Source organism: Carya illinoinensis, chromosome 5 (assembly GCF_018687715.1).
Source record: "Carya illinoinensis cultivar Pawnee chromosome 5, C.illinoinensisPawnee_v1, whole genome shotgun sequence".
In the NCBI taxonomy this organism is placed as follows: domain Eukaryota; kingdom Viridiplantae; phylum Streptophyta; class Magnoliopsida; order Fagales; family Juglandaceae; genus Carya; species Carya illinoinensis.
Window position 1 is genome coordinate 858342 of NC_056756.1, and position 25747 is coordinate 884088.

Genomic DNA, 25747 nt, shown 5'->3' on the forward strand with positions numbered 1-25747 from the left:
CATAGATGATAAAATGGCAGCAAATCCCACCCAATTCGCATAACAGCACAATCTTGTGCTCATAAATCCCAATATTTTTTGACCTGCCTATTGAGCAGAAACCTCATGAGGATTTCAATTCCCTTTTAATCTTCTTCAAGAATAAGTGGTCTGTAATCCTTCGATCGATCTTATACAAAAGGGAGCATAGCATATTAGCCATTTTGAACCCAAAACTATGTGAAAAAACTTGGTAATATTGTCCCTAACAGACTAATCAGTAATCACTAAAGAAGAATTCATTTTTCTCTCTCAAAGTTAAGATGACACCCACCAGTGGAATAAAAGAGAGTGGACCATGCGTGCAGTGGAACAGATACCACTATAAGAGCACTCCCAATTGATTCTCTATCCTATCTTTCAAAATATATCATCAAAATTCACTTTTTCTATTTTACATACTGATTTTTACAATATACCATACATTAGCTTATCTATTTTTTCTCTATATCATTTAAATATTATACTTTTTAATATTTTTTATTCATTTTAAATCAACTGGGGTGAAAAATTGCGGCTGAAAGGGAGAAAATCAGCAACTGATGAGAGAGAAATTAATTTAATATATTTACAGCCTCAAACAGTTTCCTCTACCTTTAGAAAAATTACTGTAGTAAAATGTAAAGTAAAGATGAAATAAAAGAGCCATTGGAGATAAGTTTTGCACTAATTTCTTTATATTTTAAAGGTAACTGTATTTTACAGCACCCATTGGGAGTGCTCATGAATTCCCAAATCTTTCTCAGGCCCCTACCCTTTCATGCCTTTCCAACTTCCAACCCCAGCTCGGAATTAGTACCGTAAACTGAAAACTGAAAACTGAAAAACGGAAATACATATATATATATATATAGATTTTAAAAGCAACGTAAAGTTCTCTCTCCCGGACAAACTCGCTTCGATCACCACCATCCACGCCATCATCTGACCCACCCTCGTACGGCTTTAATGGTCAATCCACCAAAAATCCCCTCCCGTTGATCTTCAGTTCTGCACTGATTTCCACGCGCGCGTACGCATACAATTCTCTCTCTCTCTCTCTCTCTAGTATCAACGTAGACACTGAGAATTGCAGAGCTCCAACTGATCAAGCTGCTCCAGCCAAAACAAAACCAGTCCTTTTCTGGTCTATCTCTCCCACTGGAAATGCCCGAAACCAATGAAGATCCAACTCCGGACCCAAGCCCGAGAAAATTTGAGAGGCCACCGCTCCTCAAGAAATTCAAGACAATCGCAGAACATGAGGAGCCCACTCCTCACTTCCCCGGCCGACTCTTCCCCGCCGTCCGTCGCATCTCCACACTCCCCAATTCTCGCTCCCCTCGCAGGCCGTCCGATCTTCGTGTCTCCGTCAGCAACGGTGATGATCCCTCCTCTCGACACGACAATCGTCTCTCCGATCGCGACTGGATCTACCCTCCCTTTCTTGGCGCGTATCCCGCGAGAGGCAGAGCGGTTCCGGTCAAGCCTAACTCCACCAGGTCGCGGAAGCTCGAGCGGTCGGATTCTAGCCCTCCTGGCCGTTCGATGGATGTGAGATTGGCGGATGAGACGCGCCGTATTCCGGCTCCTGTTAATAAGAGCAATGATTCTGATGATAAGGATTCGGATGCTAAGAAGCCGTTGGTGGTGCCGAGTAATCAAGCTTCGGTGAGTCCACTCGGTGTGTGCAGAACCCGGGGATTTAAGCAGTCCTTCATCCTATATTTGGTTAGTCGCCATTCAACTCATTTCTGTGTCTGCGTGTCTTTTTAACATACTTGTCTTTTTTTTTTTTTGGAAAGTAACTTTTAGCTTCTGTTTGGTTGCTGAGAAAGTGGATAAAGAATACAGGAAATTTACGTTTTTGAAGGTCATGAATCTTCTTCCGAAGTTCTGAGTTAGTTAGTCACCTTAGTTTGTGCACGTCTTAGTCATATTTTAACACTCTGGTTGGTTTCTAAGGGAGTGGGGGAAAATAAAGGATGAGAATAAAGATCGAACGTCATGCTGTATGTCTTTTGGTTAACCAATGAAGAAAGTCACCTAAGCAAGCTGTATAATTTATTGTTTTTTTTTTTTTAAACACGCGAATCTTGTCGTTGGAAAAACTTGTATTATCCGAGGGTTTTGCAATTAGGTTCAGCAATCTCATTGGAATAGCCAAACCCAAATCCAAGTTTTAGCTAATATGAAATAAATTTACCTTTTGCCAATTTCATTCACTTCCAATTCCTACTTTGGATTATCCATATATTATTTATATAATAATAAAATAATATTAATTTATTTTTTAAATTTTTTAAATTTTATTATATTTTACCATTCTACCAATTATATGTTAATTAGTAATAATATTATAGCCCTAAAGAAACTGCTGCAACCAAATCACGGAAAGAAGTAAGGAAAAAAATATTTTTTATTCCTTTTGGTTATGCTACAATAACTATCAAATTTGACTCACAAAACTAACTTACTGTAGCAAAAAGCCATCCCCTTTACATTTGCAAAATCCAATACAACACATTTTGAGACTCTATTAGCTAAACACCCCATTGGATTTGCATTTGCATAATCCAATGAGAGTGCTAGAGAGCAACTAATGTAGGCGAAGTTATAAAATAAAGTATGGACGCCCTACACATTTAAAAACAAGTTTTTCACATGCATATCACCTCGTTGTTAAATTTAAACTTTTCTTTTTATTAGGAACACTGATATAGTTATATCAAATTGTTTCTCCTTTTCTTTGTTTGAGTGTCTCAGTGACAGAGCAGCAGTTGATGAGTTGCTTTTCAAAATTTTTATTCTTGGGATTTTAATTCTTTTCATTTTACGTTGCAGCTCAGTTTCACTTGTGTAATATCTGTACCTTATGCAGTTTATTTACAGAACAGAGTCGAAAAACTTCGGGTATGGTTGTTTAACATTTTATTCAGATGTTGTACATTATATTTGCTATGGCTTTGGGATCTACTCACTGCAGGAAATCCGCTCAAAATTTTCAAGATTTGGTGTTGTTTTGCAGGAAGAGAATGGCAACCTTTATAGACTTTGTGGTGTTAAAGAGGTTCGTGGTGGCAGCTTGAAGGATTTGCCATTTGAACATAATAGCCCATTCTCTTATTTTAGTTGTGCTGCTGGTAGAACTGTTGCCTTGTACACTGTGGTGGTCACACTCATTATGCCATTTCTGCTATACAAATATCTTGACTATCTTCCTCAAATCAAAAGTCTTTCGAAGAGGACTAAGATGAACAAGGAAGAGGTTCCCTTGAAGAAGAGAATTGCATACATGGTGGATGTATGTTTCTCTGTATATCCTTATGCAAAGCTGCTTGCACTCCTATTTGCAACTATATTTCTTATAGGGTTTGGTGGATTGGCATTATATGCAGTCAGTGAGAGTAGCTTTGCCGAGGCTCTTTGGCTTTCCTGGACTTTCGTAGCTGACTCAGGAAATCATGCTGACAGGGTTGGCACTGGGCCAAGGATTGTTTCTGTCTCTATAAGTTCAGGAGGCATGCTGATATTTGCCATGATGCTTGGGCTTGTTTCAGATGCTATCTCAGAGAAGGTGGATTCACTGCGAAAAGGGAAGAGTGAAGTCATCGAAAGGAACCACATACTTATTCTTGGATGGAGTGATAAATTGGTAATCCTCGAGTAAATTTAAGCTTGATGCCCTTGACCCTTTCTGTTCCTGGCCTCCCTAGACCTGGTCATTATTGGTCATTATTTTATTTGACGAAATAGGTCAACTGCACAAATCTTGAGGCCCAAGTGTAAAATTGATTTAGAGAAAACCGATAAAGTTAACAAATTATGTGCTGGCTATAGGGTTCACTCCTGAAGCAACTAGCAATAGCAAACAAAAGCGTTGGTGGTGGTGTTGTTGTCGTACTTGCAGAACGAGACAAGGAGGAAATGGAGATGGATATTGCAAAGCTAGAATTCAGCTTGATGGGGACATCTGTTATATGCAGAAGTGGCAGTCCTCTTATACTGGCTGACTTAAAGAAGGTACCTTTTGTTATCTATGCCTCCTTTTTCCTCTTCTTTTTTTCTCGATATGTGGCTGCTCTCTCTCTCACTCATTGTTTCTAATACTACATATTGCCATTCATGATTATTTTCCTTTCCATTTCCTTTTCTTCCACAATTAATAGGTGTCAGTTTCAAAGGCACGTGCTATCATTGTATTAGCTTCAGATGAAAATGCTGATCAGGTTACTTCGGTCACTACCATTATGCTTCTCAGTGATTTATGTTGTTTCTTGGAAATATGGCTCATATGTTATCTTTTTCTCAGAGTGATGCACGTGCTTTGAGGGTTGTGCTCAGTCTCACTGGAGTGAAAGAGGGTTTGAGGGGTCATGTTGTTGTGGAAATGAGTGACCTTGACAATGAGCCCCTGGTGAAGCTGGTTGGTGGGGAACTTATTGAAACAGTAGTTGCTCATGATGTAATTGGACGCCTGATGATACAATGCGCTCTGCAACCTGGCCTTGCACAGGTTACTTAATGAACTCAATTACATTTCTCACACAAATTTAAAGTTTATTGAAGTCGGTGACTGTGCCAAACCCCCTCATTTTTTTGGGTTGTAATTGCACCTCCCAATCCTTAAATGTCAATTTTGATCAATCATTGAACTATTAGCCATCGTGACAAACTAATTTTAGTTAGCACCACTCATATTTCAAATTATTAAATTTGATGTCGACTGCTTATTTCTTAATTAGGGACAATGTTTATGCTACTTTTATATTCCGGATATCGGGGTGGAGAAGCCATATTTGTGAATCTGTATTTTAGTTCTTTATGTACTATAATCCTGTATTCATCTGTACTATAATCCTTCCTTCTCTCACCATTCGTCCATATCAAATATTTATGACATGATTATTTTTATCAATTTTTTATTTCTTGAAAAACCTTACAGTTTATGGAGCAAGGCTGTTTTCCCAGCAACCTTATGGTTTTGTCTCTCTTGTTTGATAGTTGTGAATCGGAAATCTATAGGAGCTCTCGACTTCATCTTTGCTTCCCACGCTGAATGTGATCTCCCTACTTTTTTATAATTGAGGGCCTAGATAGGAGAATGGGCTGTCTTTTGGTCATAGAACCTTTGGTTTATACAGCCTCTCTTCTGCAATTCTTAAGTACCACATAGTGTTAATTTCACAAATTGAAACAACAACTTTTTAATTTTTGTTTTTTGTATTATTTGGTTTCTCATGGCAGATTTGGGAGGATATATTGGGGTTTGAGAATGCTGAGTTTTATATCAAAAGGTGGCCCCAGTTGGATGGTCTGCGTTTTGGAGATGCACTTATTTCATTTCCTGATGCAATTCCTTGTGGAATTAAGATGGCTGCAGATGGTGGGAAGATAATTTTAAATCCAGATGACAGTTATGTTTTGAAAGAAGGGGATGAAGTCCTTGTTATAGCTGAGGATGATGACACATACGCCCCAGGTCCCCTTCCAGAGGTTATTTTTCCTTGTTCATTTTTTATTTTCTAGATACATGTAGCACCAAATTGCTTTCTTGTTTTTTTTACGTTCAAATTGAAGAATCTACTGCTGGGAAGTCACAAAACTGGATTTCTATCTAACTTTTTCAATTAGCTTGATACTTTCACCATGTTCAGTTGAGAAATTGAAAACTGAATTTACATGTCACATAGAATTATTTGCTTCTGGTAGATAATTGTCTCTATCATGTTGAGTTTGCATGTTGAGTTTTCCTATAAGAATTTATATTTTATGGTTTGGCAGAAATTTGTCGATTGAAAACCAGATAGTTAATGGAACAGACATTGTCGATGCTTACACTAACTTTGTGAAATGAGGGAGAATTTCCCAGTGATTTTTTTTTTTTTTTGATAGGTAAAAGAGATTTTATTCAAAGTAAATAGGCATAGCCCAAGTACACACGAAGTATATAAGAGAATACACCTAAGTACAATTTAAGCAAAAACAGTACTAAAAAAAAGCATTACAAATGTTGATATCCCTCACAAGATTATTCACCCAAAAATTTGAAGTGTTGAAGAAAAAGTCCCTAAATTCCGTCCTTGTGCGTTCACAATCTTCAAAACACCTCCCATTTCTCTCAAGCCATAACACCAGAATAAGCATAGGGGAATCATTCTCCACTCCTCTGAACTTCCTCCACTTCCTGCTGCACCTTGCCAGCAAGCCAAAAATTCCACCACATGAAACGGCATCACCCAATCGATGCCTTCCTTTGCAAATAACTCATTCCACAAAGCCGTCGCCATTTCGCAATGAAGAAACAAATGGTTAACAGATTCACCATCATTTTTACACATGGTGCACCAGTCCATCACATAAAAGCCCCTTTTCCTCAAATTATCGGCAGTTAAAACTTTCTCAAGCGACACCAACCAGCAAAAAAATGCAACTTTACTGGGCACTCTAGCTTTCCAAATACATTTCCAGGGAAATGTTATATTACACTAATTAACACCTTGTAATAGGATTTCACAAAAAATCTGCTCTTAGTATCATGAATCCTCCCAGTGAAAATTTTCTATCGGCAATAAAAGATAATTTCAGAAACGACGGAATGTAGTAGTATTTCTTATTTTTTCCCATAGAAGTAAATGAAAAACTGTGCTTATTTTTTATTCTTATCATGTTTAATTATTTGCTGAAGAAAAATGTTTTTCAGTTGCCTTTCCTTATCTCATTTCTGCAGGTATGTAGGGGTCTTTTTCGAAAAATACCTGACCATCCAAAATATCCTGAGAAGATACTGTTTTGTGGTTGGCGCCGTGACATTGATGATATGATTATGGTAATTAGCCCATGCATTTAGAAAAAAAAAAAAAAAAAAATTCATACGTTATTCAATTGTTTATATCACCTAAAAATCCCTCTTTGTTACATAATCCATTCTGTACCATTACCTCTAAAACCATGCTCTGTTAGGTAAGTTAGAAATATTGAAACTGGATTCCTCTGCATAATTCTTGAAAATGGAGCTCTAACTTCATGTATCGACCGCATTGCCATTTTTCAGGTTCTAGAGGCATTTTTAGCTCCAGGTTCAGAACTGTGGATGTTTAATGAGGTTCCAGAAAAAGAAAGAGAAAAGAAGCTCACTGATGGTGGACTTCATATATCTAGGTTAGAGAACATAAAACTTGTGCACCGTGAGGGGAATGCTGTTATTCGACGGCATTTAGAGAGTCTTCCCTTGGAGACTTTTGATTCCGTGAGTCCTTATCTCTCTCTCTCTCTCTCTCTCTCTCTCTCTCTCTCTCTCTCTCTCTCTCTCTCTCTGTGTATGTTCTTTCACAGGTACCCACCTAAAAAATGGTCATTTGCGTGGAAAAAATAACATGCTGATGGTAGTTGGAAATTTGAGAAAAACAAAATCATTTAGTGGCAGCATTCCAAAGAAGATGGATGATAAGATTTACACCTTGGGAAAGCAAAGGAATTTCTAGATTACTAATTGACTCATATTGCGCTTACTGCCAATCTAGAAATCTGTAGTTATTTTCTCGCATCCCACTATCCATATGAAAGATGAGATAACTCATTTTATATGGTCATAAGCTGCAAAATCCATGAATATGGAAGTTTGGTATAACATGTAGAAACCTATCTGAAAGGCCAAACATAGTATCTGCTACTGAAGATGTATGCTGGAATTAAAGCCGATTACCCTATGTAATTGCCATGCATGCTAATTTATGCAAGCTACTTGCAACATTTCAAGCAGCGTGGTAGTTAGTTTCCAATGAAGATATGCTTCTTTTTGTCTGAGCATGAGCAAGTACTTTTGGAAATTTCTTGTGTTTATTCTTCAATGGCTTACCATATACTAACTCTAAACCGACAGATATTAATTCTTGCAGATGAGTCGCTGGAAGACTCTGTTGTGCATTCTGACTCACGATCCCTTGCCACCCTTCTTCTGATCCGAGATATACAGGTAGCTACAGTATCTGTATAAGTACTGATCAGTAATGTGTCTTAAGATTGTCACTTTTACAAGCAAACCGAACCCTTTTTGTGTCTCAATCTCTCACTTATTACTACTGATAAAAGCTGCTTGTTATCTAATGGACTTCAGTCAAAACGTCTGCCATTCAAAGATAAAAAATCAACTTCTTTACGGTTATCTGGGTTCTCCCACAGCTCTTGGATCCGTGAAATGCAGCAAGCTTCAGACAAATCAATAATAATTAGTGAAATCCTGGATTCTAGAACAAGAAACCTGGTGTCCGTGTCCAGAATTAGTGACTATGTGCTATCAAATGAATTGGTTAGTATGGCACTAGCAATGGTAGCTGAAGACAAGCAAATAAATCGTGTTCTTGAGGAGCTATTTGCGGAGGAGGTATTATTTCATATACTCCGTACCGAGTTTCTTTTTTTCTTTTAATATTTCAACAAACAATAATTTTGTCGGTAATAGCAAAACGATTCTCAACATGTTAGCCTTTTGTCTGAGCTGCAGTTTCTGCTATTACTAATCAAAGCCTGTTAAATTGTAGAGCATTAAATCTGATTTGTTTATTTTGCAGGGGAATGAGATGTGTATCAAGCCTGCAGAATTCTATTTATTTGACCAGGAGGAGCTCCGCTTTTATGATATAATGATTAGGGGTCGTCAAAGGCACGAAATTGTGATTGGCTATCGACTCGCAAATGCAGAGTGCGCTATAATTAACCCTTCCCTGAAATCAGAACCAAGAAAATGGTCACTTGACGATGTTTTTGTTGTTATTTCATGGGGTGAATGAAATGCATAAAAGAGCAGCCCTTTGTACCAATGGGATGAATCCCGTGTTATTGTTTAGATCCACCTCTGCTACATGCCTCGCCCTTGCCCTTTCAGCCGTGATATCAATCTTAACATTAACAATTGAGAAGGGTAAGTTCATCTCATCAAGAAAGCTATTGGTTATATTGGGAAGAATGTGAAGGGTTCCTATTGTTCCTATTGAAGGTGGTGAGGTGTCTATTGGCTACAAAAGTTTCTCTAAAGACGTTGATTATTGATTTATTATGATCTGAAGGAAAATCATTTTTTGAGAGCGCAAGCTTACTGTAACTTAATTGGATTGGATGATACACAATGGTCAGTTGACAACAGGGTGAAAGCTGTAGAGTGATTTGCACATATGAAAAATTCTATATGCAGTCATTTTTGCGGACTCTTTTGTGCACTCCAGAGATATGATTGGTTGTGTATTAAAAAAAAATTAATCCAACCAATCATATCAGTGGAGTGTGCAGGGAGTGCGTAAAAATGACTGTATGTAGCATTACTCTTTGCATATATGCTGTAGGCATATTAGATCTTGGTGGAATGGATGGAACAAGATTCTGTGGGAAAATTCCCTTTTTAACACCATTATTTAATAACAAGTTCTTCCTTCTGTTAGGCATTTTCTGGCCAACTGGTTGAACTCTTCCTTGTATGGTGGCCAAGTAAGAAACAGATCCTTTCCCATGATTATGTCATGTAGAAATCAAGAGAACAGTTGAAGATTGTAACACTATTTAGTTGAATGCTAGTTGTTATTTCAGTATGTTCAATACTCAACGAAGTAGATATTCACTTCCAAATCTAACAAATTTTATTAGCCCATCCCTCTCCTCAAAATCCTCCATCTGAAGAACATTGAAATCCCCGAAATGGTAAAAGCTTCCTCTCTTTTCCTCTCCATCTTGAGTGAATGCGTCCCTTCTCCAAGCCCAACAACCTTTCATATCCTTCAATTTTAATTCTCTAGCATCCTCCTCTTTTTGCTGGCAAGAAGTTGCTCGAACTAGCAACAACCATCCATTCCCAAGCAACACACATCACTCCACTGCCTCTACTCAAGCCTATTTCAGCCATTTTTCTACTCTATCCAAGAGGCAGGATTATGTAGAGGAAGACAGAATGTGTCTCCATTAATCACTTCAAAACTACAAATTCTAGTCCATCCCTACCTTCAATTTTTTTTTTTTTACACACTTTAATTTATTTGCTGCAATAGAATATTTGTTGAGAAACCACCCTTTCCTTTTATAGCTTTAATCCCTTTATATTTTATAAATGAAATGCACGTTTAGGAATAAAATAATAATAATAACCGCTTTAACTAGCAAATCCAAATATATCCTGCTATATGTGCTGGCATAACATAATAGGCAGGGAAGTCCTTAGAGTTCAATAATGGACTCCTGACCCTTCACATCTTACGGTTCTTAAGTCTTGGCAAATCATGACCATATAAATAATTGGCCCTACACATAAATCATAGACATAAAAGTAGATCAACTCAACCAGTTCATAATGCAACATCATCACAACAAATCTTACAAAACTCCATAACCAGAAGCAAGAATGTTTTTTTTTTTTTTTGGTTTTTTCACTCTTATCACAAAACAAAGATGCACAATAATGTATACAACAACAATTCCATGAGATTTTGGAAAAAATTTGCAACAATCACTGTCAAGGAATCCTTCAGATCGAAATGGTCATCATGTCCAACATAAAGTTCTCCATCATCAGCTCCTCAGCTTCTTCATAGCACTGCATCTCTCGCTTACCTGCATTTTCTTCTTTAGAACCACATCCGGGTTTAAAAGTCACAACGCACACAGATCACTAGTTTCTAGACTAAATCTTAATTATTATCTTCAAAGTAAATTGTCAAAACTTTGTTGGTCAATATACCATCTTTACAATGTTCTTCTTCCTATTCGATATCTGCTAGTTGAAGTAGCAAAATCTGACTTGTTTAACTTGAAAATAATGGTTTAGGTTTCAAAAATTGTACTCTAGACGAGTATTGAAGGGTAAGACAAAATAAATGATAAATTGCATAAAACCTACCATAAAATGGCGGGATGGTGTTGTTCCTGGTGGGTTCAGCTAGCTTGAGAGGGCATGACATAAGTGGAAGAACAGGGAGATTTTGACAATTGCATATTTCAACCATGTACCCATCAGGGTCGTGGAAGAAGAGCTGATCAACTGTAATCCCACCTTCCTTCACCACTGCTGTAACATACTCTATGTTCATCTCCTCTAGTTTCCGAATAACCCTGTTCATGTCGGAGCATTGGAATGAAATGTGGTTATCTTTTGGGTTTATTGCGCTTTTCTTTGTTGGGGCATTGTCCGACTCCAGCAAATGTATGCCAATACCATAGTTGAACAACCTAAAAGAAGAAAACTTTTTAGTTAGGGATGTCAAGAGAAATAGAAGAACGCAGAGAGAGAGAGAGAGAGAGAGAGAGAGAGAGAGAGAGAGCTTTTCATATTAAAATCATGAAAACTTCTTAGTTATGGATGTCAAGAGAAATAGAAGAACGGAGAGAGAGAGAGAGAGAGAGAGAGAGAGAGAGCACTTCATATTAAAATCGTGACCAATAATAGAGAGGAGCGTTTTACGGTCGATCTGGTAGGTGAAGTGGGTTAACAACAAAAAAATAATAAGAGTTTGAAAAATCTTCTTTCAACCAGAATTAGTACATCAATTCAAACACCAATTCAAACACCGATGGTTTCAAAAAAAAAAAAAATTCACACACCGATAATGATATATAAAACGTATGTTTAATAAAATGACGTGACTTAAATATTAAAATAGTTTTTATGAGACTTTTCTCTTCTCTTTAAAAAAAAAAAAACATCGATTCGCGAATCAGTACACGCATTAACTTGTAAGTAGCAAAATTCAAAAAATAAAGTAACTCAGAGCAGATAGATCTTCCAAGTCAAGTGTGTAACCACGCTGAGACCGGCACACGAAAAAAGGCCCCCAGAGTTTGGAATGGAACCAGCAAATCAATTTGTCATGTTCATTGGGACTACGATCCAAAGAATTTGAATTTCATCAGTGTACGCATAGCCAGTTTTGTGCACATAGGGGTGGGAATACAGAATGATACACGTGAAACACATAAAGTTGATTTTTTTGGGGAGGGGGAGGGCCTTGGAAGAAAAACTAACGGGTGAGAGTCATTTGTTGAGTCTCAAGATCAAATTGTAGCTGGGAAGAGCAGATGTTTCAGTAAATTTCCATTAAAAAAACAGATGGGCGAATAATACCGTATGACTTGGAATCCCAACGAGGGGAATGAGTTTTTGAGCCAACAACAAAAAAACAAGAGCAGTCAGGGCCATATATAGCTAAGCCCACTTGTGGATCTGGGTTGCATGCTCAAACACCTCAAAAGCTAATGAAAACAAAACCCAGAAAATTACAAAAGGATAGTAGGAAAGAAAAATGAAATCTTCTGAGATTACTGTTAAGTGGGCATACCAAGCTCCTTCAAAGTCGAAGGAAGAAGGGCGTTTGATGAGTACAAAGCCCAAGACTTCCTCGTAGAACCTAACGGAGTTGCTCACAGACTTGCAAACGAACGAGACATGATTCAAAGCCAGTAGAGGCATTGTTGTGGAAGATGACAAATACTCCTGAATTTCCTCGATCTCTCCTATATTTCCCATCTCTCTCTCTCTGAGACAGTTCTATTATTCTATTTTTGTATCTGCTCAGGAGGACTAGAACTTTCTCCTCTGTTAATGAGAAATTTCACCTCTGCTGATGAGTGGGTGTGACCGATGAACCCCCTCATGAGCTTTATATAAAGCAGAGGATCATGAGTACTCACTGCTCGCGTGACAGTATGGGAGGAACAAGTCCGGCCCATCAACCCAGACCAAGAGAGCCAAAAACCAAAAATAGATAATAAAAGATTCCATGAATTTTTTAATTTCGTCAATTTATGTTATAATTTATAAAATTTATCAATTTGCATCTCCAATTTAAATAATGCAACATCCAAACAAATTTGACACCACAGATCTAAGGAATTTATCTCTTTTTCTTTCTTTTTTTCAACCTAAGCAATTGATCTCTATTAACACTTGGCTGACCTTATTTCCACCGGCCATGCTACTAAATTAAGCACATGACCCGCGTTGTTTTTTCTGCACGTCTTTTTATATGTAGTAAAATGAAGGACAGACAACTATGCTCATGGACTGTAGTATGGCAGTGTTTTTAGACCGCATCAAAATAAATATTTTTTTTAAATAAAATCAAAATTATTAAGTCTATTCATTATTTTAATTCTCATCATCTTGTAATGTAATATTAAATAATTAAAAATGATTTATTATATTTTACTTATAAATTTATCATTTAATGTCACATTATAAAATGATGAAATAATAATAATAATAATAATGAATAGATACTTTCTATTAGTGTTGGGCCATAGGTTGAACAGGATCTGTTGTATATTGTATGGTATTTAGGCAATTTGCAGTGCTCTGATCACTGTTTGGGGTTGGAGACATTAATTCAGATATATAAGCTTAATAACTCTTTAAGAAAACCTTCAAATTTCAAGGTTGGGTAAGTTTCAACATCATTGTGAGAGAGACATTAAAAAAATACATGTCCACAGGAATTAAGGGTAGTGGGTCCTCCTTTACAATATTGTCATATTCATAATTTCACAATCGCAATGAGTATGTCCACGAATATGTTCTTTCTTTTGTAATTATAATGTGTCTTAATTACTCTGTAAACATTATGATCTATCTTCATCATCAGCCAATCAAAATCGTTAGGGTATTTATAATGCCAAATGACTAAACGCGCACGGAGATCGCTAGTTTAATATTCATGGCTTTGTTATATACAGTCGGTAAATGTAGTCGGCTGCACGTAATGAATAAAAAAAATTATAAAAAAATTATTTTATATTTAGAGAGACCTACATGAATAAAAAAAGTTATAAAAATAATTTTTTTCATGTAGATTCCGTATTAATTTACTTTTTTTTTCACAACTGTACACCGACTGTATTTTCCGATTGCAAAAAATATTTCTCAATATTCATTCATCTAAGTAGTTCACTTGTCACATCTAATTTATTAATTCATGCATTTTATATATATATATATTGCCTTTCTATGGATGTGACCATACAATATCAGTTTTATATATAGATTGTCAATGTGTACAGAAATGATCCACACATTCATTATCTTCTGCATGCATTATCCACTCTTTATTAATTATTTTCTTTTTCACTTCATATATATGTATATATATATATATATATGTTGTAAAATAACATTGTAAAATTGTATGACCACTTGAGCTAGCCGTCAAATGCACAGTGCATAGTGCCAGCATAGTACTGCATAGTAACTGGCATAGTAAATGGCCGACATCGCACAGTGTGCATAGTGCAGCATAGTACTGCATAGTAACTGGCATAGTAAATGGCCGACATCGCACAGTACGCATAGTGTCAGCATAGTACTGCATAGTAACTGGCATAGTAAATGGCCGACATCGCACAATGCATAGTACCAGCATAGTACTGCATAGTAAATATGCACAGTACCAGCATAGTACTGCATAGTAACTTGCATAGTTCCCTTTGTACGCCTATATATATCGTTGAATTCTTTAAGAAATTCATAAGTTTCATAACTTCTTGAGTTCTATCTCTCTCTCTCTCTCTCTCTCTCTCTCTCTCTCTCTCTCTCTCTCTCTCTCTCCTTACGATAGTTTTATAACACGTTATCAGCACGAGAGTTCTGACGATCTTGAAGCTAATAGTCCTCTACTTCAAAATCATGAGTCTTATTGATAAACTTTCTATCTCCGAGATGAATAATAAAGATGTATGTCTGGCTGACAGTGCTACAACTCACACAATTCTTAAGGATAAAAAATATTTTCAAAATCTAACATTGAGTAAAGCCTATGTTCATACCATCTCCGGTTCATCGAATCTAATTGAAGGCTCCGGAAGAGCTTATATTGTGTTGCCTAATGGCACCAAATTTTGCATTGATGATGCTCTATTTTCTTCACAATCTAGAAGAAATTTATTAAGTTTTAAAGATATACGTCGTAATGATTGTCATATTGAAACCATTAACAAAGACGATAAAGAGCATCTTCTCATTACTAAAATAATTTCGAGCCAGAAGCTCGTATTAGAAAAACTACCTGCCCTCTCATCTGGATTGTATTATACAAAAATGAGAACAATTGAATCACATGTTGTAATGCACCAGAAGTGCATTGATCCTAAAATATTTATGACTTGGCATGATCGCCTTGGACATCCGGGATCAATAATGATGAGACGAATAATTGATAATTCGTATGGGCATCCCCTAAAGAATCAGAAGATTATCTTACCCAATGAATATCCATGCTCTGCATGTTCTCAAGGTAAATTGATTATCAAACCATCTATCTCAAAGGTTGGTTTTGAATCTCCATCGTTTTTACAAAGGATTCATGGAGATATATGTGGGCCTATTCAACCATCAAGTGGACCGTTCAGATATTTTATGGTTTTAATTGATGCATCAAGTCGATGGTCACATGTTTGTTTACTTTCCACTAGAAATGCTGCATTTGCTAAACTTCTTGCACAAATAATTAAGCTACGAGCACAATTCCCTGACTATCCAATTAAAACTATTCGATTGGATAATGCAGGAGAATTTACATCTCAAGCTTTTGATAATTATTGCATGTCAATAGGAATAGATGTTGAACATCCAGTTGCCCACACACATACTCAAAATGGTTTAGCTGAATCATTGATTAAAAGGCTTCAGCTAATCGCTAGACCTTTATTCATGAAATCAAATCTTCCTATTTCTGCTTGGGGACATGCTATAATTCATGCAGCATCATTAATTCGAGTTAGACCATCAGCATATCACAAATATTCACCATTACAGCTTGCATTTGGTCAGCAACCAAATATTTCTCATCTTCGTACTTTTGGATGTACTGTATATGTTCCAATTGCACCTCCACAACGTACAAAGATGGGCCCTCAACGTAGACTTTGGATATATGTTGGGTTTGATTCTCCATCTATTATCAGATACCTTGAGCCTCTTACAGGGGATATGTTTAAGGCACGTTTTGAGGATTGTCATTTTGACGAATCCATTTTTCCAACAATGGGTAATGAGAAGTCGGTGCCTGAAGCACGACAAACATTGTGTAATGAGAAGTCGGTGCCTGAAGCACGACAAGAAATTACTTGGAAAAATAAAGCTCTTTCCCAATTTGATCCTCGTACAAAAGAATGTAATCTAGAGGTTCAAAAGATTATTCATTTGCAAAGTGTTGCAAACCAATTACCGGATGCATTTACTGACACTAAAGGTGTGGTAAAATCATATATTCCTGCTGTTAATGTTCCAGCAAGGATTGCAGTCCCTGAAGGACAAGTTGCCAAAATAGCAATAGGCGAGTCTAAGATACGCCTGAAGCGTGGACGGCCTATTGGTGCTAAGGACAAAATTCCTCGAAAGAAGAAAATACAAAATGAATTTGGTACTCCTGAAGAGTCCATACCAACACAGGCCATAAGAGTAATTGATGCTCATGAAGAGAGTAAATCTCCTGAGAAAGAACCTCCTAAAGAGATATTTCATGAAATGTCTTCCCTTGAAGAGGGACAGGTACCTGAAAATAACGAGATCTCGATACATTTCATGAATACAGGAGAAATTTTGAATAGAAATAAAACTGTTGTCGACAACATATTCTCATATAAAATGGCTCTTGACATTACCAGAAGTAATGAAGAAATTGAGCCAAGAACTGTCGAAGAATGTCGACATAGAGATGACTGGCCAAAATGGAAATCAGCTATTGAAGCTGAATTAAACTCGCTAGCAAAGCGAGAGGTCTTTGGACCAATTATACAAACACCAAAGGGTGTAATACCCGTTGGATATAAATGGGTATTTATACGTAAACGTAATGAAAGTAATGAAATTGTGCGATATAAAGCACGACTTGTTGCACAAGGTTTCCTGCAGAAACCGGGGATTGATTATGAGGAAACATACTCTCCTGTTATGGATGCAATCACATTCAGATATTTGATTAGTTTGGCAGTTATAAAAAGATTGGATATGCAGTTGATGGATGTGGTCACCGCATATTTATATGGATCATTAGATCATGACATATATATGAAAATCCCTGAAGGATATAAAATGCCTGAAGCTTCTAATCTGAGTACATCCAGAAGTATGTATTCTATTAAGCTTCAAAGATTTTTATATGGGTTAAAACAATCCGGACGCATGTGGTATAAACGCCTTAGCGAATATCTATTGAAAGAAGGATTTGAGAATAATCCAATATGCCCATGTGTTTTTATTAAGAAATCAGACTCCGGATTTGTTATTATTGCGGTTTATGTTGATGATCTAAATCTTGTTGGAACTCCTGAAGAGATCAGAAGAACTGCTACATATTTAAAGAATGAATTTGAAATGAAAGATCTTGGCAAAACGAAATTTTGTCTCGGCCTGCAGCTCGAGCATTTGCCAAATGGAATTCTCATTCATCAATCAAATTATACAGAGAAAGTCTTGAAACACTTTTACATGGACAAAGCTCATCCCCTGAGTACTCCAATGATTGTTCGATCACTTGATGTGCAGAAGGATCCATTTCGTCCTTGTGAAGACAATGAAGAAATTCTTGGTTCTGAAATACCTTATCTCAGTGCAATTGGAGCCCTGATGTATCTTGCAAATTGCACTCGGCTTGATATTGCATTTTCAGTTAATTTACTTGCAAGATATAGTTCCGCACCAACTCAAAGACATTGGAATGGCATTAAACATATCCTTCGATACCTTCGAGGTACGGTTGATATGGGATTATTTTATCAATATGGTTCAAGTCCACAATTAGTTAGATATGCAGATGCAGGTTATCTTTCAGATCCACACAGAGGTAGATCTCAGACTGGATATGTATTTACTTATGGAAATTCTGCTATATCATGGAGATCTGTCAAACAAACACTATCTGCTACATCTTCAAATCACTCAGAGATCATTGCAATTCATGAAACAAGTCGAGAATGCATTTGGCTAAGATCAATGATCCAACATATTCAAGAAAAGTGTGGTCTTCCAGTGATTAATGATAGTCCAACAACTTTATACGAAGATAATGCTGCTTGTATTGCTCAAATTAGAGGAGGATATATCAAAGGTGATAGAACCAAACATATTTCACCTAAATTCTTTTATACTCATGAACTTCAAGAAAAATGTGAAATTAAAGTCAAGCAGATACGATCAAGTGATAATCTGGCAGATTTATTCACAAAAGCATTACCAACTGCAACATTTAAGAAGATTGTGCAGAACATTGGAATGCGGAGACTTGAAGACCTTTTATCATGCACTTTTCAGGGGGAGTAACGTCTTGAAGACTTATGCTGATTGTACTATTTTCCTTCGCTAAGGTTTTATCCCACTGGGTTTTCCTTCGCAAGGTTTTAATGAGGCAATCTTAAAGCATTTTACGGTACACATGAATATTGTACTCTTTTTCCTTCGCCATTGGTTTTTTCCCACAGGGTTTTTCCTTGGCAAGGTTTTAACGAGGCATATTCATTATAAGTGGTCATCCAAAGGGGGAGTGTTGTAAAATAACATTGTAAAATTGTATGACCACCTTGAGCTAGCCGTCAAATGCACAGTGCATAGTGCCAGCATAGTACTGCATAGTAACTGGCATAGTAAATGGCCGACATCGCACAGTGCGCATAGTGCCAGCATAGTATTGCATAGTAACTGGCATAGTAAATGGCCGACATCGCACAGTGCATAGTATCAGCATAGTAAATATGTACAGTACCAGCATAGTACTACATAGTAACTTGCATAGTTCCCTTTGTACGCCTATATATATCGTTGAATTCTTTAAGAAATTCATAAATTTCATAACTTCTTGAGTTCTATCTCTCTTTCCTTACGATAGTTTTATAACAATATATATATTATAACTCGATAATTAACCATAGTTTCAACAATCCATTTGTTGGGCAGACATGCATACGTCATCACACGTATCTTTGCTTCGTTTGTTTCGATCAGAGATCGGCAAATATATAAGTTGTACAGTACTATGTTTCTTTTGTCTCTTTTAACGTCGTTTTGTGATCCGATCGAATTTATCTACTAGCATAAGTCCGATAGATAGATATAATATATATATATTATATATCTAATTTTCTTGCAATTTAAAAAAATTTCAACGCCACCGATCTGACGTCCAAAAGTTATCATATTTCAAGTTGGTGATCGATGACATGGATTGGCCTATTTTATATATATATATATATATATATGAGTTTTTCTATATATAATACTAACATTTTGTCATCCTTACAATTTAAAAAAAAAAAATTATGGGTAGATAGGCACTTGAATCACATCTATAAGGCTATACGTACCTGAACCACATAAGCCTGCACGGAGTGAGAAAAAGGAGGGGAAAAAAAATTGAAAGTCGTCGTCTAATGAATTAATCAGGGTTTCGGTAAGATCAAATTAATTATCAACATGGAGCCCCGTGGAACGTAATAACATAATCAGTATTGAATCATCCTACAATAAATAACTTGAATAAACAAACTTTAAAATTTAATTTCTGCTTGATCACTAAAAATTTTTAAATAAAAATTTTAAATTTTAAAATTAAATATTAAAATATTATATTTTAATATTATTATTATTTTAAAATTTAAAAAAATATCAAAAAAGTAAAATTATTTATTATATTTTATATAAAAATTTAAAAAAATTATAATAATAAGATAAAAATTCTTTATAATTAAACAGTAACTTAGTTTACACAAAACTTACGTGTATGTACATTTAAAACATCGTGTCACATATATAATTAATGCCTGATGGGATGAATATCGTATTCAGAAGAGATCAGAGTAGTTAGGTGGGAAAAATGAAGTGAAAAAAAAAAATTATTTAATTATTTATTTATTGCTAAGTTAAAGAATATTATAAAAAAAAAGAATTTTATTACTTATAAATAAATTAATAATTTACGCACTGATAATTTTTTTAAAATTATAATTTTTTTAAATTATAAATAAAATCTCATGTTTTATAAAAATTATTTTTATTTTTAATTTATATTATTATATTAAATATATAACTCGTATATCTTCTATATATAAAAAGTGTGTATGAAACGGAAAATCTTGTTTTAACGGTTTTTCTTATTTTTCCGTTAAAGTTAACACCGTTTGTTTTAACGGTTTGACACATAAAATAAAGACATAAATGTTGAGAGAGATAACATTCAATATTGTTATATGATTTATTAATCTCAATAATTATAATACTTAATAGTTTATATAATAATAAGTAATTAAATATTAGTTATTATATTTTTCTCTTTCTCCTTAACATATACACATGTATTAGGTGCATAAGACGTGAATCCCTAAGTATAATATACATATATTATACGTTTCATTAACTCAGATTATTGAGTATTCCAAATTTAAAAATCTCATATAATATATAATACAAGTGTGTTTAATCAAGTGTTTTTTTTCCCCATGGTAGTAGGACGTAGCTTCCGCTAAGTCATATTCCAGACGTAGGCTTGTTATGATAGGCACGTGACAAAGGCCATGATCCTTGAGCTAATCAAGAAAGAGTAAATTCCGCCAACAATTTCAAAATATATTTTATGATTTATATATATGCTATATATAGAAAATATTATACCACAAATTTTATAAAAAAGATTATGTTTTAACTCTGTGTTGTCCCTGATCGACTCAACCAACAGCAAAATAAGAATTTCAATGTTGTCTCTATTGATTGTCTACAGGATGACATAAATTGATGAATTATAATACAAACATCAAACGGCACATATTTTGAACTACCGTTTGTGTTAGACTTTTATTAAATTTTTCGCATACATCTTTACTAAAATTATAGATGTTATAAACATGTATTGGATTATATGATATTTTGAACTAATTTTTTTATTTTTTTCAATATGCCTTAAATTATTAAGTGACATCAATAATTTTTATAAAATATATATTATTTTTTATAAATAATTATTTTATAAAATTAGATAAATGTGCTTTGCACGTTACTTCCACCTAGTCAATATAAATGTATTGATTCATGTACAAACTTTATTTATAAGAAGATTTTTTTCTTAATAGAAAGATGGATGGGGTCGGGGTAGGATGCGTGTGGTTACGTTTAATCACGTGGCTCTGCAAATTAATGGGGGGTGGGCCTAAAGATAAGAATTCCACGTAATGCATGAGCAGCCATGTGATATTGATTTGGAAGTCAGATATGACCTGGGACGCATTTGTTTTGGACCATATATATATAGCATATATTAATAGGTTTTGCTTTTGTTCTGTACAGTTTTGTCGGATTGTTAAGAGTACTTATCATCATCATCGTCCTCATATCAGCTGATGTAGTGAATAGTTAGGTAGCAGCTCCATTACTAGACCAGACTAATAAGTAGCACTGCAGTTATCATCGCCCTTCTCTCTCCAACTTATATCCAACCACCGTAGTTATCACCACCTTAAATTAGTGTGGTCTCTCGTTTGGAAGTTAGGTAAGATATATAAATGTGGGGAAAGTATTGGGAGCAGTCCTGTTTAGGATTAGCCGAACGTACACATTACGTAGCACAACTAAATGGTCAAATTCTTCTCTAATTTTCCGTTTCCTTTTTCAGTATTTTCATATTTGAGTCGAGAAACGGAGCTTGAAATCCTCTCTCCCGAACGTGTGTCTGAGTCATTTCGTTGTTAGCACTCTCCCCCACCATCACCTCCTATTCGTCGTCGTTCCATGTGCACTCTCAGCCCACTCTCCCCCTCATCTCGCGCATCCTCTCCCCCAAACCCAAGGTCTCCCTCGCATTCTCTCCCCCAACCCAGTCTCTGCCCAGCACCTCCTTCTACCCAGTCTCTGTTTTATTTTCATCTTCATTTTGTTTGTGTCTAATCGAAGTTTTTTGTGATAGAAATTTTTTGATTCATCTCCGTATTTAAGAACTTTCTCTTGACTAAGGAAAAAAAATTGAAAATGTAGAATCGGGAGTGGAGAAATGGGTTTCATATCTCAACCGAGCAAAGAAGCTAGATTCTCTTGTTGGTCGCCGTCCAACTACTCCTCCTGCCTCCAAAAGGACTATATGTATATGCCAATGTTGGAAGCAGTATTATGCTAAAAAGTTTTACTCATCTTTAAAGTCAATATTTTTTTTTAAAGCCAGTACTTGCCAACAAAAAATGCTTTTGGTTTCTCATTTGACTGCATCTCCCAATGTATCATTCCATCATTCATCACTGTAAAATATGTTGCTGTGGATTTAAGAGTCTTGCCTTTACAGTGATTTTGAGTTTCTCTATCCATTTAAGTTGTTTCAAAATGGTTTACTGAAAATAATACAATTAACTAAAGTAACTATTGCAGTTTTCGTTGGGAAGACAATGCCTATGGATATGTTTTATAGTGTCACTAATGGAATTGTTAAACATCGAAGAAGGTATCACTTTCATGAAGTGAGCTTTTGCTTATGTTTTCACAACACTTGGTCCAAATATGATGATCATCAATCCTGCATTCTATATGGTCGATTGAAGATATGGCATCTGACTATAGTATTCTTGAACACACACGAAGTAAGTTATGTTTGATTTTTATTTTCTAATGCTCAGGCTATGCTTAAAATTAATGAACATGCATAAGATATGGAAGAGCCAGGTGGAAGAAAAGTCTTTGCTATCTAGCATTTCTAGTTGGATTATGAATCTTCCATTTGATACAAAAGTTAAGGAATGGTTGGCTGCAGGAGAAAGAGACAAGCAAGGCATACATATGAAAAAATATTCTCCCAACTGTAGCAGACAAGTTTCTCAAATTGGGTTGTCACAATTGTAATACTTTTGGTTTGGTTCGGATAAACTGTATAGAAATAGCACGTTGTATGGAGTATATCGTTATTGAATAGATCAACTGTAATGGTACTTCTCCTATTTTTTGGTCATGATGTACAAAAAGGATATTTGTAGGTTCATTAAATTAATTGTTGCCCAGATGACTAACACAAGAAGGGGGTGAATTGAGTTGTATTAAAAAAATAATAATTATAAATTAAATATATAATATAAAATATAAACAAAATATGAAATAACAATAAATATAAAAAGTAAGGGTAAGAGAGAATTTGTTTTTGTCAAATAGTATCTTAGTTTACACAAAACTTACGTGTATGTACATTTAAAACATCGTGTCACATGTATAATTAATGCCTGATGGGATGAATATTGTATTCCGAAGAGATCAGGGTAGTTGGGTGGGAAAAATGAAGTGAAAAAAAAATTATTTAATTATTTATTTATTGCTGAGTTAAAGAGTATTATAAAAAAAGGAATTTTGTTACTTATAAATAAATTAGTAATTTACGCACTGATAATTTTTTTAAAATTATAAATTTTTTTAAATTATAAATAAAATCTCATGTTTTATAAAAATTATTTCTATTTTTAATTTATATTATTATATTAAATATATATCTCATATATTAATATCGATGTGTATAGATTGATATACAAACTTTATTTATAGGAAAATTTTTCTTATCATCTTTATATTTTATACATTAAATTTATTTTAATTTATTTTATTTTTTTTATAATAAATATATAGTGTGTGGATGATAAATATAATAATTTAATTAGTTTAATAAAAATAAAATAAAATAAAATAAAATAAAAAATAAAATCTTAATATATAAAATGTATAGAATGAAATGACGTGTAACATTTACCTTATTTATAAAAAGATTTTTTTCTTAATAGAAAGATGGATGGGGTCGGGGTAGGATGCGTGTGGTTACGTTTAATCACGTGGCTCTGCAAATTAATGGGGGGTGGGCCTATAGATAAGAATTCCACGTAATACATGAGCAGCCATGTGATATTGTATTGGAAGTCAGATATGACCTGGGACGCATTTGTTTTGGACCATATATATATAGTATAAATTGATAGGTTTTGCTTTTGTTCTGTCCAGTTTTGTCGGATTGTTGAGAGTACTTATCATCATCGTCGTCCTCATATCAGCTGATGTAGTGTACAGTTAGGTAGCAGCTCCATTACTAGACTAGACTAATAAGTAGTACTGCAGTTATCATCGCCCTCCTCTCTCCAACGTATATCCAACCACCGTAGTTATCACCGCCTTAAATTAGGGTGGTCTCTCACTTGGAAGTTAGGTAAGATATATAAATGTGGTGTAATTTTTTTAAGAAAATAAATAAATATAAAATTTATATGAAGATATTAATTTTTTAATAATAAATTTTATTTTTTTTGTAAAATAATTATATAATAATTATATATTTTATAACCGTACGTAGTATTCTTCAAATTAATAGAATAAAACATGATCCTTATTTACCCTTAAACACGTACAAATACTTTGCTCATATGTATGATTTGATATATATGAATTAGCAAACATAAATACTGGTCTCTAAAATTTTTTATTACTAATGTTAGATGCTCAAAACACGATGATTATTAATATATATATAATATTTACACATTTTATAATTATATGTAACGTTATTTTATGTATATATAGTATTAGAGTTTCATGGATTCACATGAGCCGTGAATATTAGAAGTCTGATGCATGTAAATCGTGCTTGAAAGAAATTATGAGCCTGAAATGGTCGGTTTCATCTGTATTATTTCATATCACTTTTTGCTTACAAGCATGTGAATGGGGATGACGTTGGACCCATTGAAAATTTATAAAATCATTAAAATACACTTCCATAATTATGTTTTTTTAAAGAAAAACTTAATGAGTGAGAATCATGATAGCCAACGTCGGTGAATAGTGGTCGTGGCTGAAGTTTTATTTTTATTTTTGTGGATTTCAAATATAAAGTACCGAGACAGTACAATAACATTGACAGTAGGCCTAAGATTTAGGTTGGGAATTGCAAAGATCATCAAAATTCGTTTAAACATGACATATTAATTATATTTTATAATTTAATAGATTTTCATAAAATCTCTTTAATCAGTATTTATCAAAAAAATATATATATATATAACAAGATATCTAAAAGGCTCATGGGTGGTTCATGAGACCCTATCGACGTGGATGAGTAATGAAGGTTGTTTTTAAAAGATTTGAGGCTAGAAAATTAATTAGTGCAGAGGGATCAATGTGGCGAAGAGAAATGATATTTACAGTCGTGATTGTGCAAGCGACGTGCAGTTGTTTTAAAAAAAATAAATTAATATAGAACTCACATAAAAAAAAACTAACTTTTTAATCGTGGACCTTAATTTTTTTCAAAGCAATTACGCGGCATTTACAATTTCACGACTGTATGTAACATTGCTCATGTGGCGAATTCTAATTGGATTAAGAAGTTGTTATATAAGTAGGAGTACATCTCTTATAATTGAGATTTCTTAGTTCAGTCGGGATTCAGATTCAGAAACCTGTTTTTTATTAGGCTTATTAGTTTACCTTTCCGAGTCCGTACGCATCGACGTGCATATATATTGATTATTGACGTAGCTGTATACTCTTGAAATTTCAGAGGAACGAGGGAGAAAACACTAGTTTTGAAGAGAATGGGGCCAGCAGGCACCAATCTCTAATGGTTGCAAGCGATTATTAGTTACTAACTTGAGAACCTATTTGCGGTTGTGGTAAAAATTTTAAAAAGTGTTGAAAAAATTAAATCATTTGAATGTTACGTATTAAAATATTTTTAATTTCAAATAAGTTAAAAAGTACGTTTGAAGAAAA

General features: G+C 34.7%; 2 protein-coding genes across 6 annotated transcripts; one reads left to right on the top strand and one right to left on the bottom strand.

Moving 5' to 3' along the window:
- The first annotated feature begins 918 nt into the window (after positions 1 to 918).
- LOC122309210 (ion channel DMI1) lies at positions 919 to 10428 on the top strand. 4 transcript variants are annotated; one of them, XM_043122596.1, is made up of 12 exons: positions 921 to 1749; positions 2863 to 2931; positions 3047 to 3673; positions 3859 to 4041; positions 4188 to 4247; positions 4331 to 4534; positions 5266 to 5514; positions 6749 to 6847; positions 7073 to 7267; positions 7901 to 7993; positions 8135 to 8401; positions 8589 to 10428. In XM_043122596.1, exons 1-12 carry the CDS (start codon positions 1186 to 1188, stop codon positions 8805 to 8807), a joined length of 2829 nt encoding a protein of 942 aa, XP_042978530.1. In that variant the 5' UTR covers positions 921 to 1185; the 3' UTR covers positions 8808 to 10428. The 4 variants fall into 4 exon arrangements, with proteins under 4 accessions (XP_042978532.1, XP_042978534.1, XP_042978533.1 ...); XM_043122598.1 differs by lacking the exon at positions 8589 to 10428 and having other exon boundaries at positions 919 to 1749; positions 8200 to 8364; XM_043122600.1 differs by lacking the exon at positions 8589 to 10428 and having other exon boundaries at positions 919 to 1749; positions 7917 to 7993; positions 8200 to 8340.
- Positions 10329 to 12641, bottom strand: LOC122309212 (metallothiol transferase FosB-like). Of its 2 annotated transcripts, none has more exons than XM_043122602.1 (3): positions 12333 to 12641; positions 10898 to 11226; positions 10329 to 10623 (listed from the first exon to the last, which is right to left on the bottom strand). In XM_043122602.1, exons 1-3 carry the CDS (start codon positions 12518 to 12520, stop codon positions 10526 to 10528), a joined length of 615 nt encoding a protein of 204 aa, XP_042978536.1. In that variant the 5' UTR covers positions 12521 to 12641; the 3' UTR covers positions 10329 to 10525. The 2 variants fall into 2 exon arrangements, with proteins under 2 accessions (XP_042978536.1, XP_042978537.1); XM_043122603.1 differs by having other exon boundaries at positions 10329 to 10611; positions 12333 to 12640.
- Positions 12642 to 25747: the final 13106 nt, after the last annotated feature.

Excerpts from the sequence above, each read along its gene's own strand:
- LOC122309210 (XM_043122596.1), top strand. The coding sequence starts at position 1,186 with ATGCCCGAAACCAATGAAGATCCAACTCCGGACCCAAGCCCGAGAAAA. Across the intron at positions 4,535-5,265 it reads TGCAACCTGGCCTTGCACAG|ATTTGGGAGGATATATTGGG; the intron begins GTTACTTAATGA and ends TTCTCATGGCAG. Across the intron at positions 8,402-8,588 it reads AGGAGCTATTTGCGGAGGAG|GGGAATGAGATGTGTATCAA; the intron begins GTATTATTTCAT and ends TTTATTTTGCAG.
- LOC122309212 (XM_043122602.1), bottom strand. The coding sequence starts at position 12,520 with ATGGGAAATATAGGAGAGATCGAGGAAATTCAGGAGTATTTGTCATCT. Across the intron at positions 11,227-12,332 it reads TTCGACTTTGAAGGAGCTTG|GTTGTTCAACTATGGTATTG; the intron begins GTATGCCCACTT and ends TTCTTCTTTTAG. Across the intron at positions 10,624-10,897 it reads CACCATCCCGCCATTTTATG|AAGAAAATGCAGGTAAGCGA; the intron begins GTAGGTTTTATG and ends GTGGTTCTAAAG.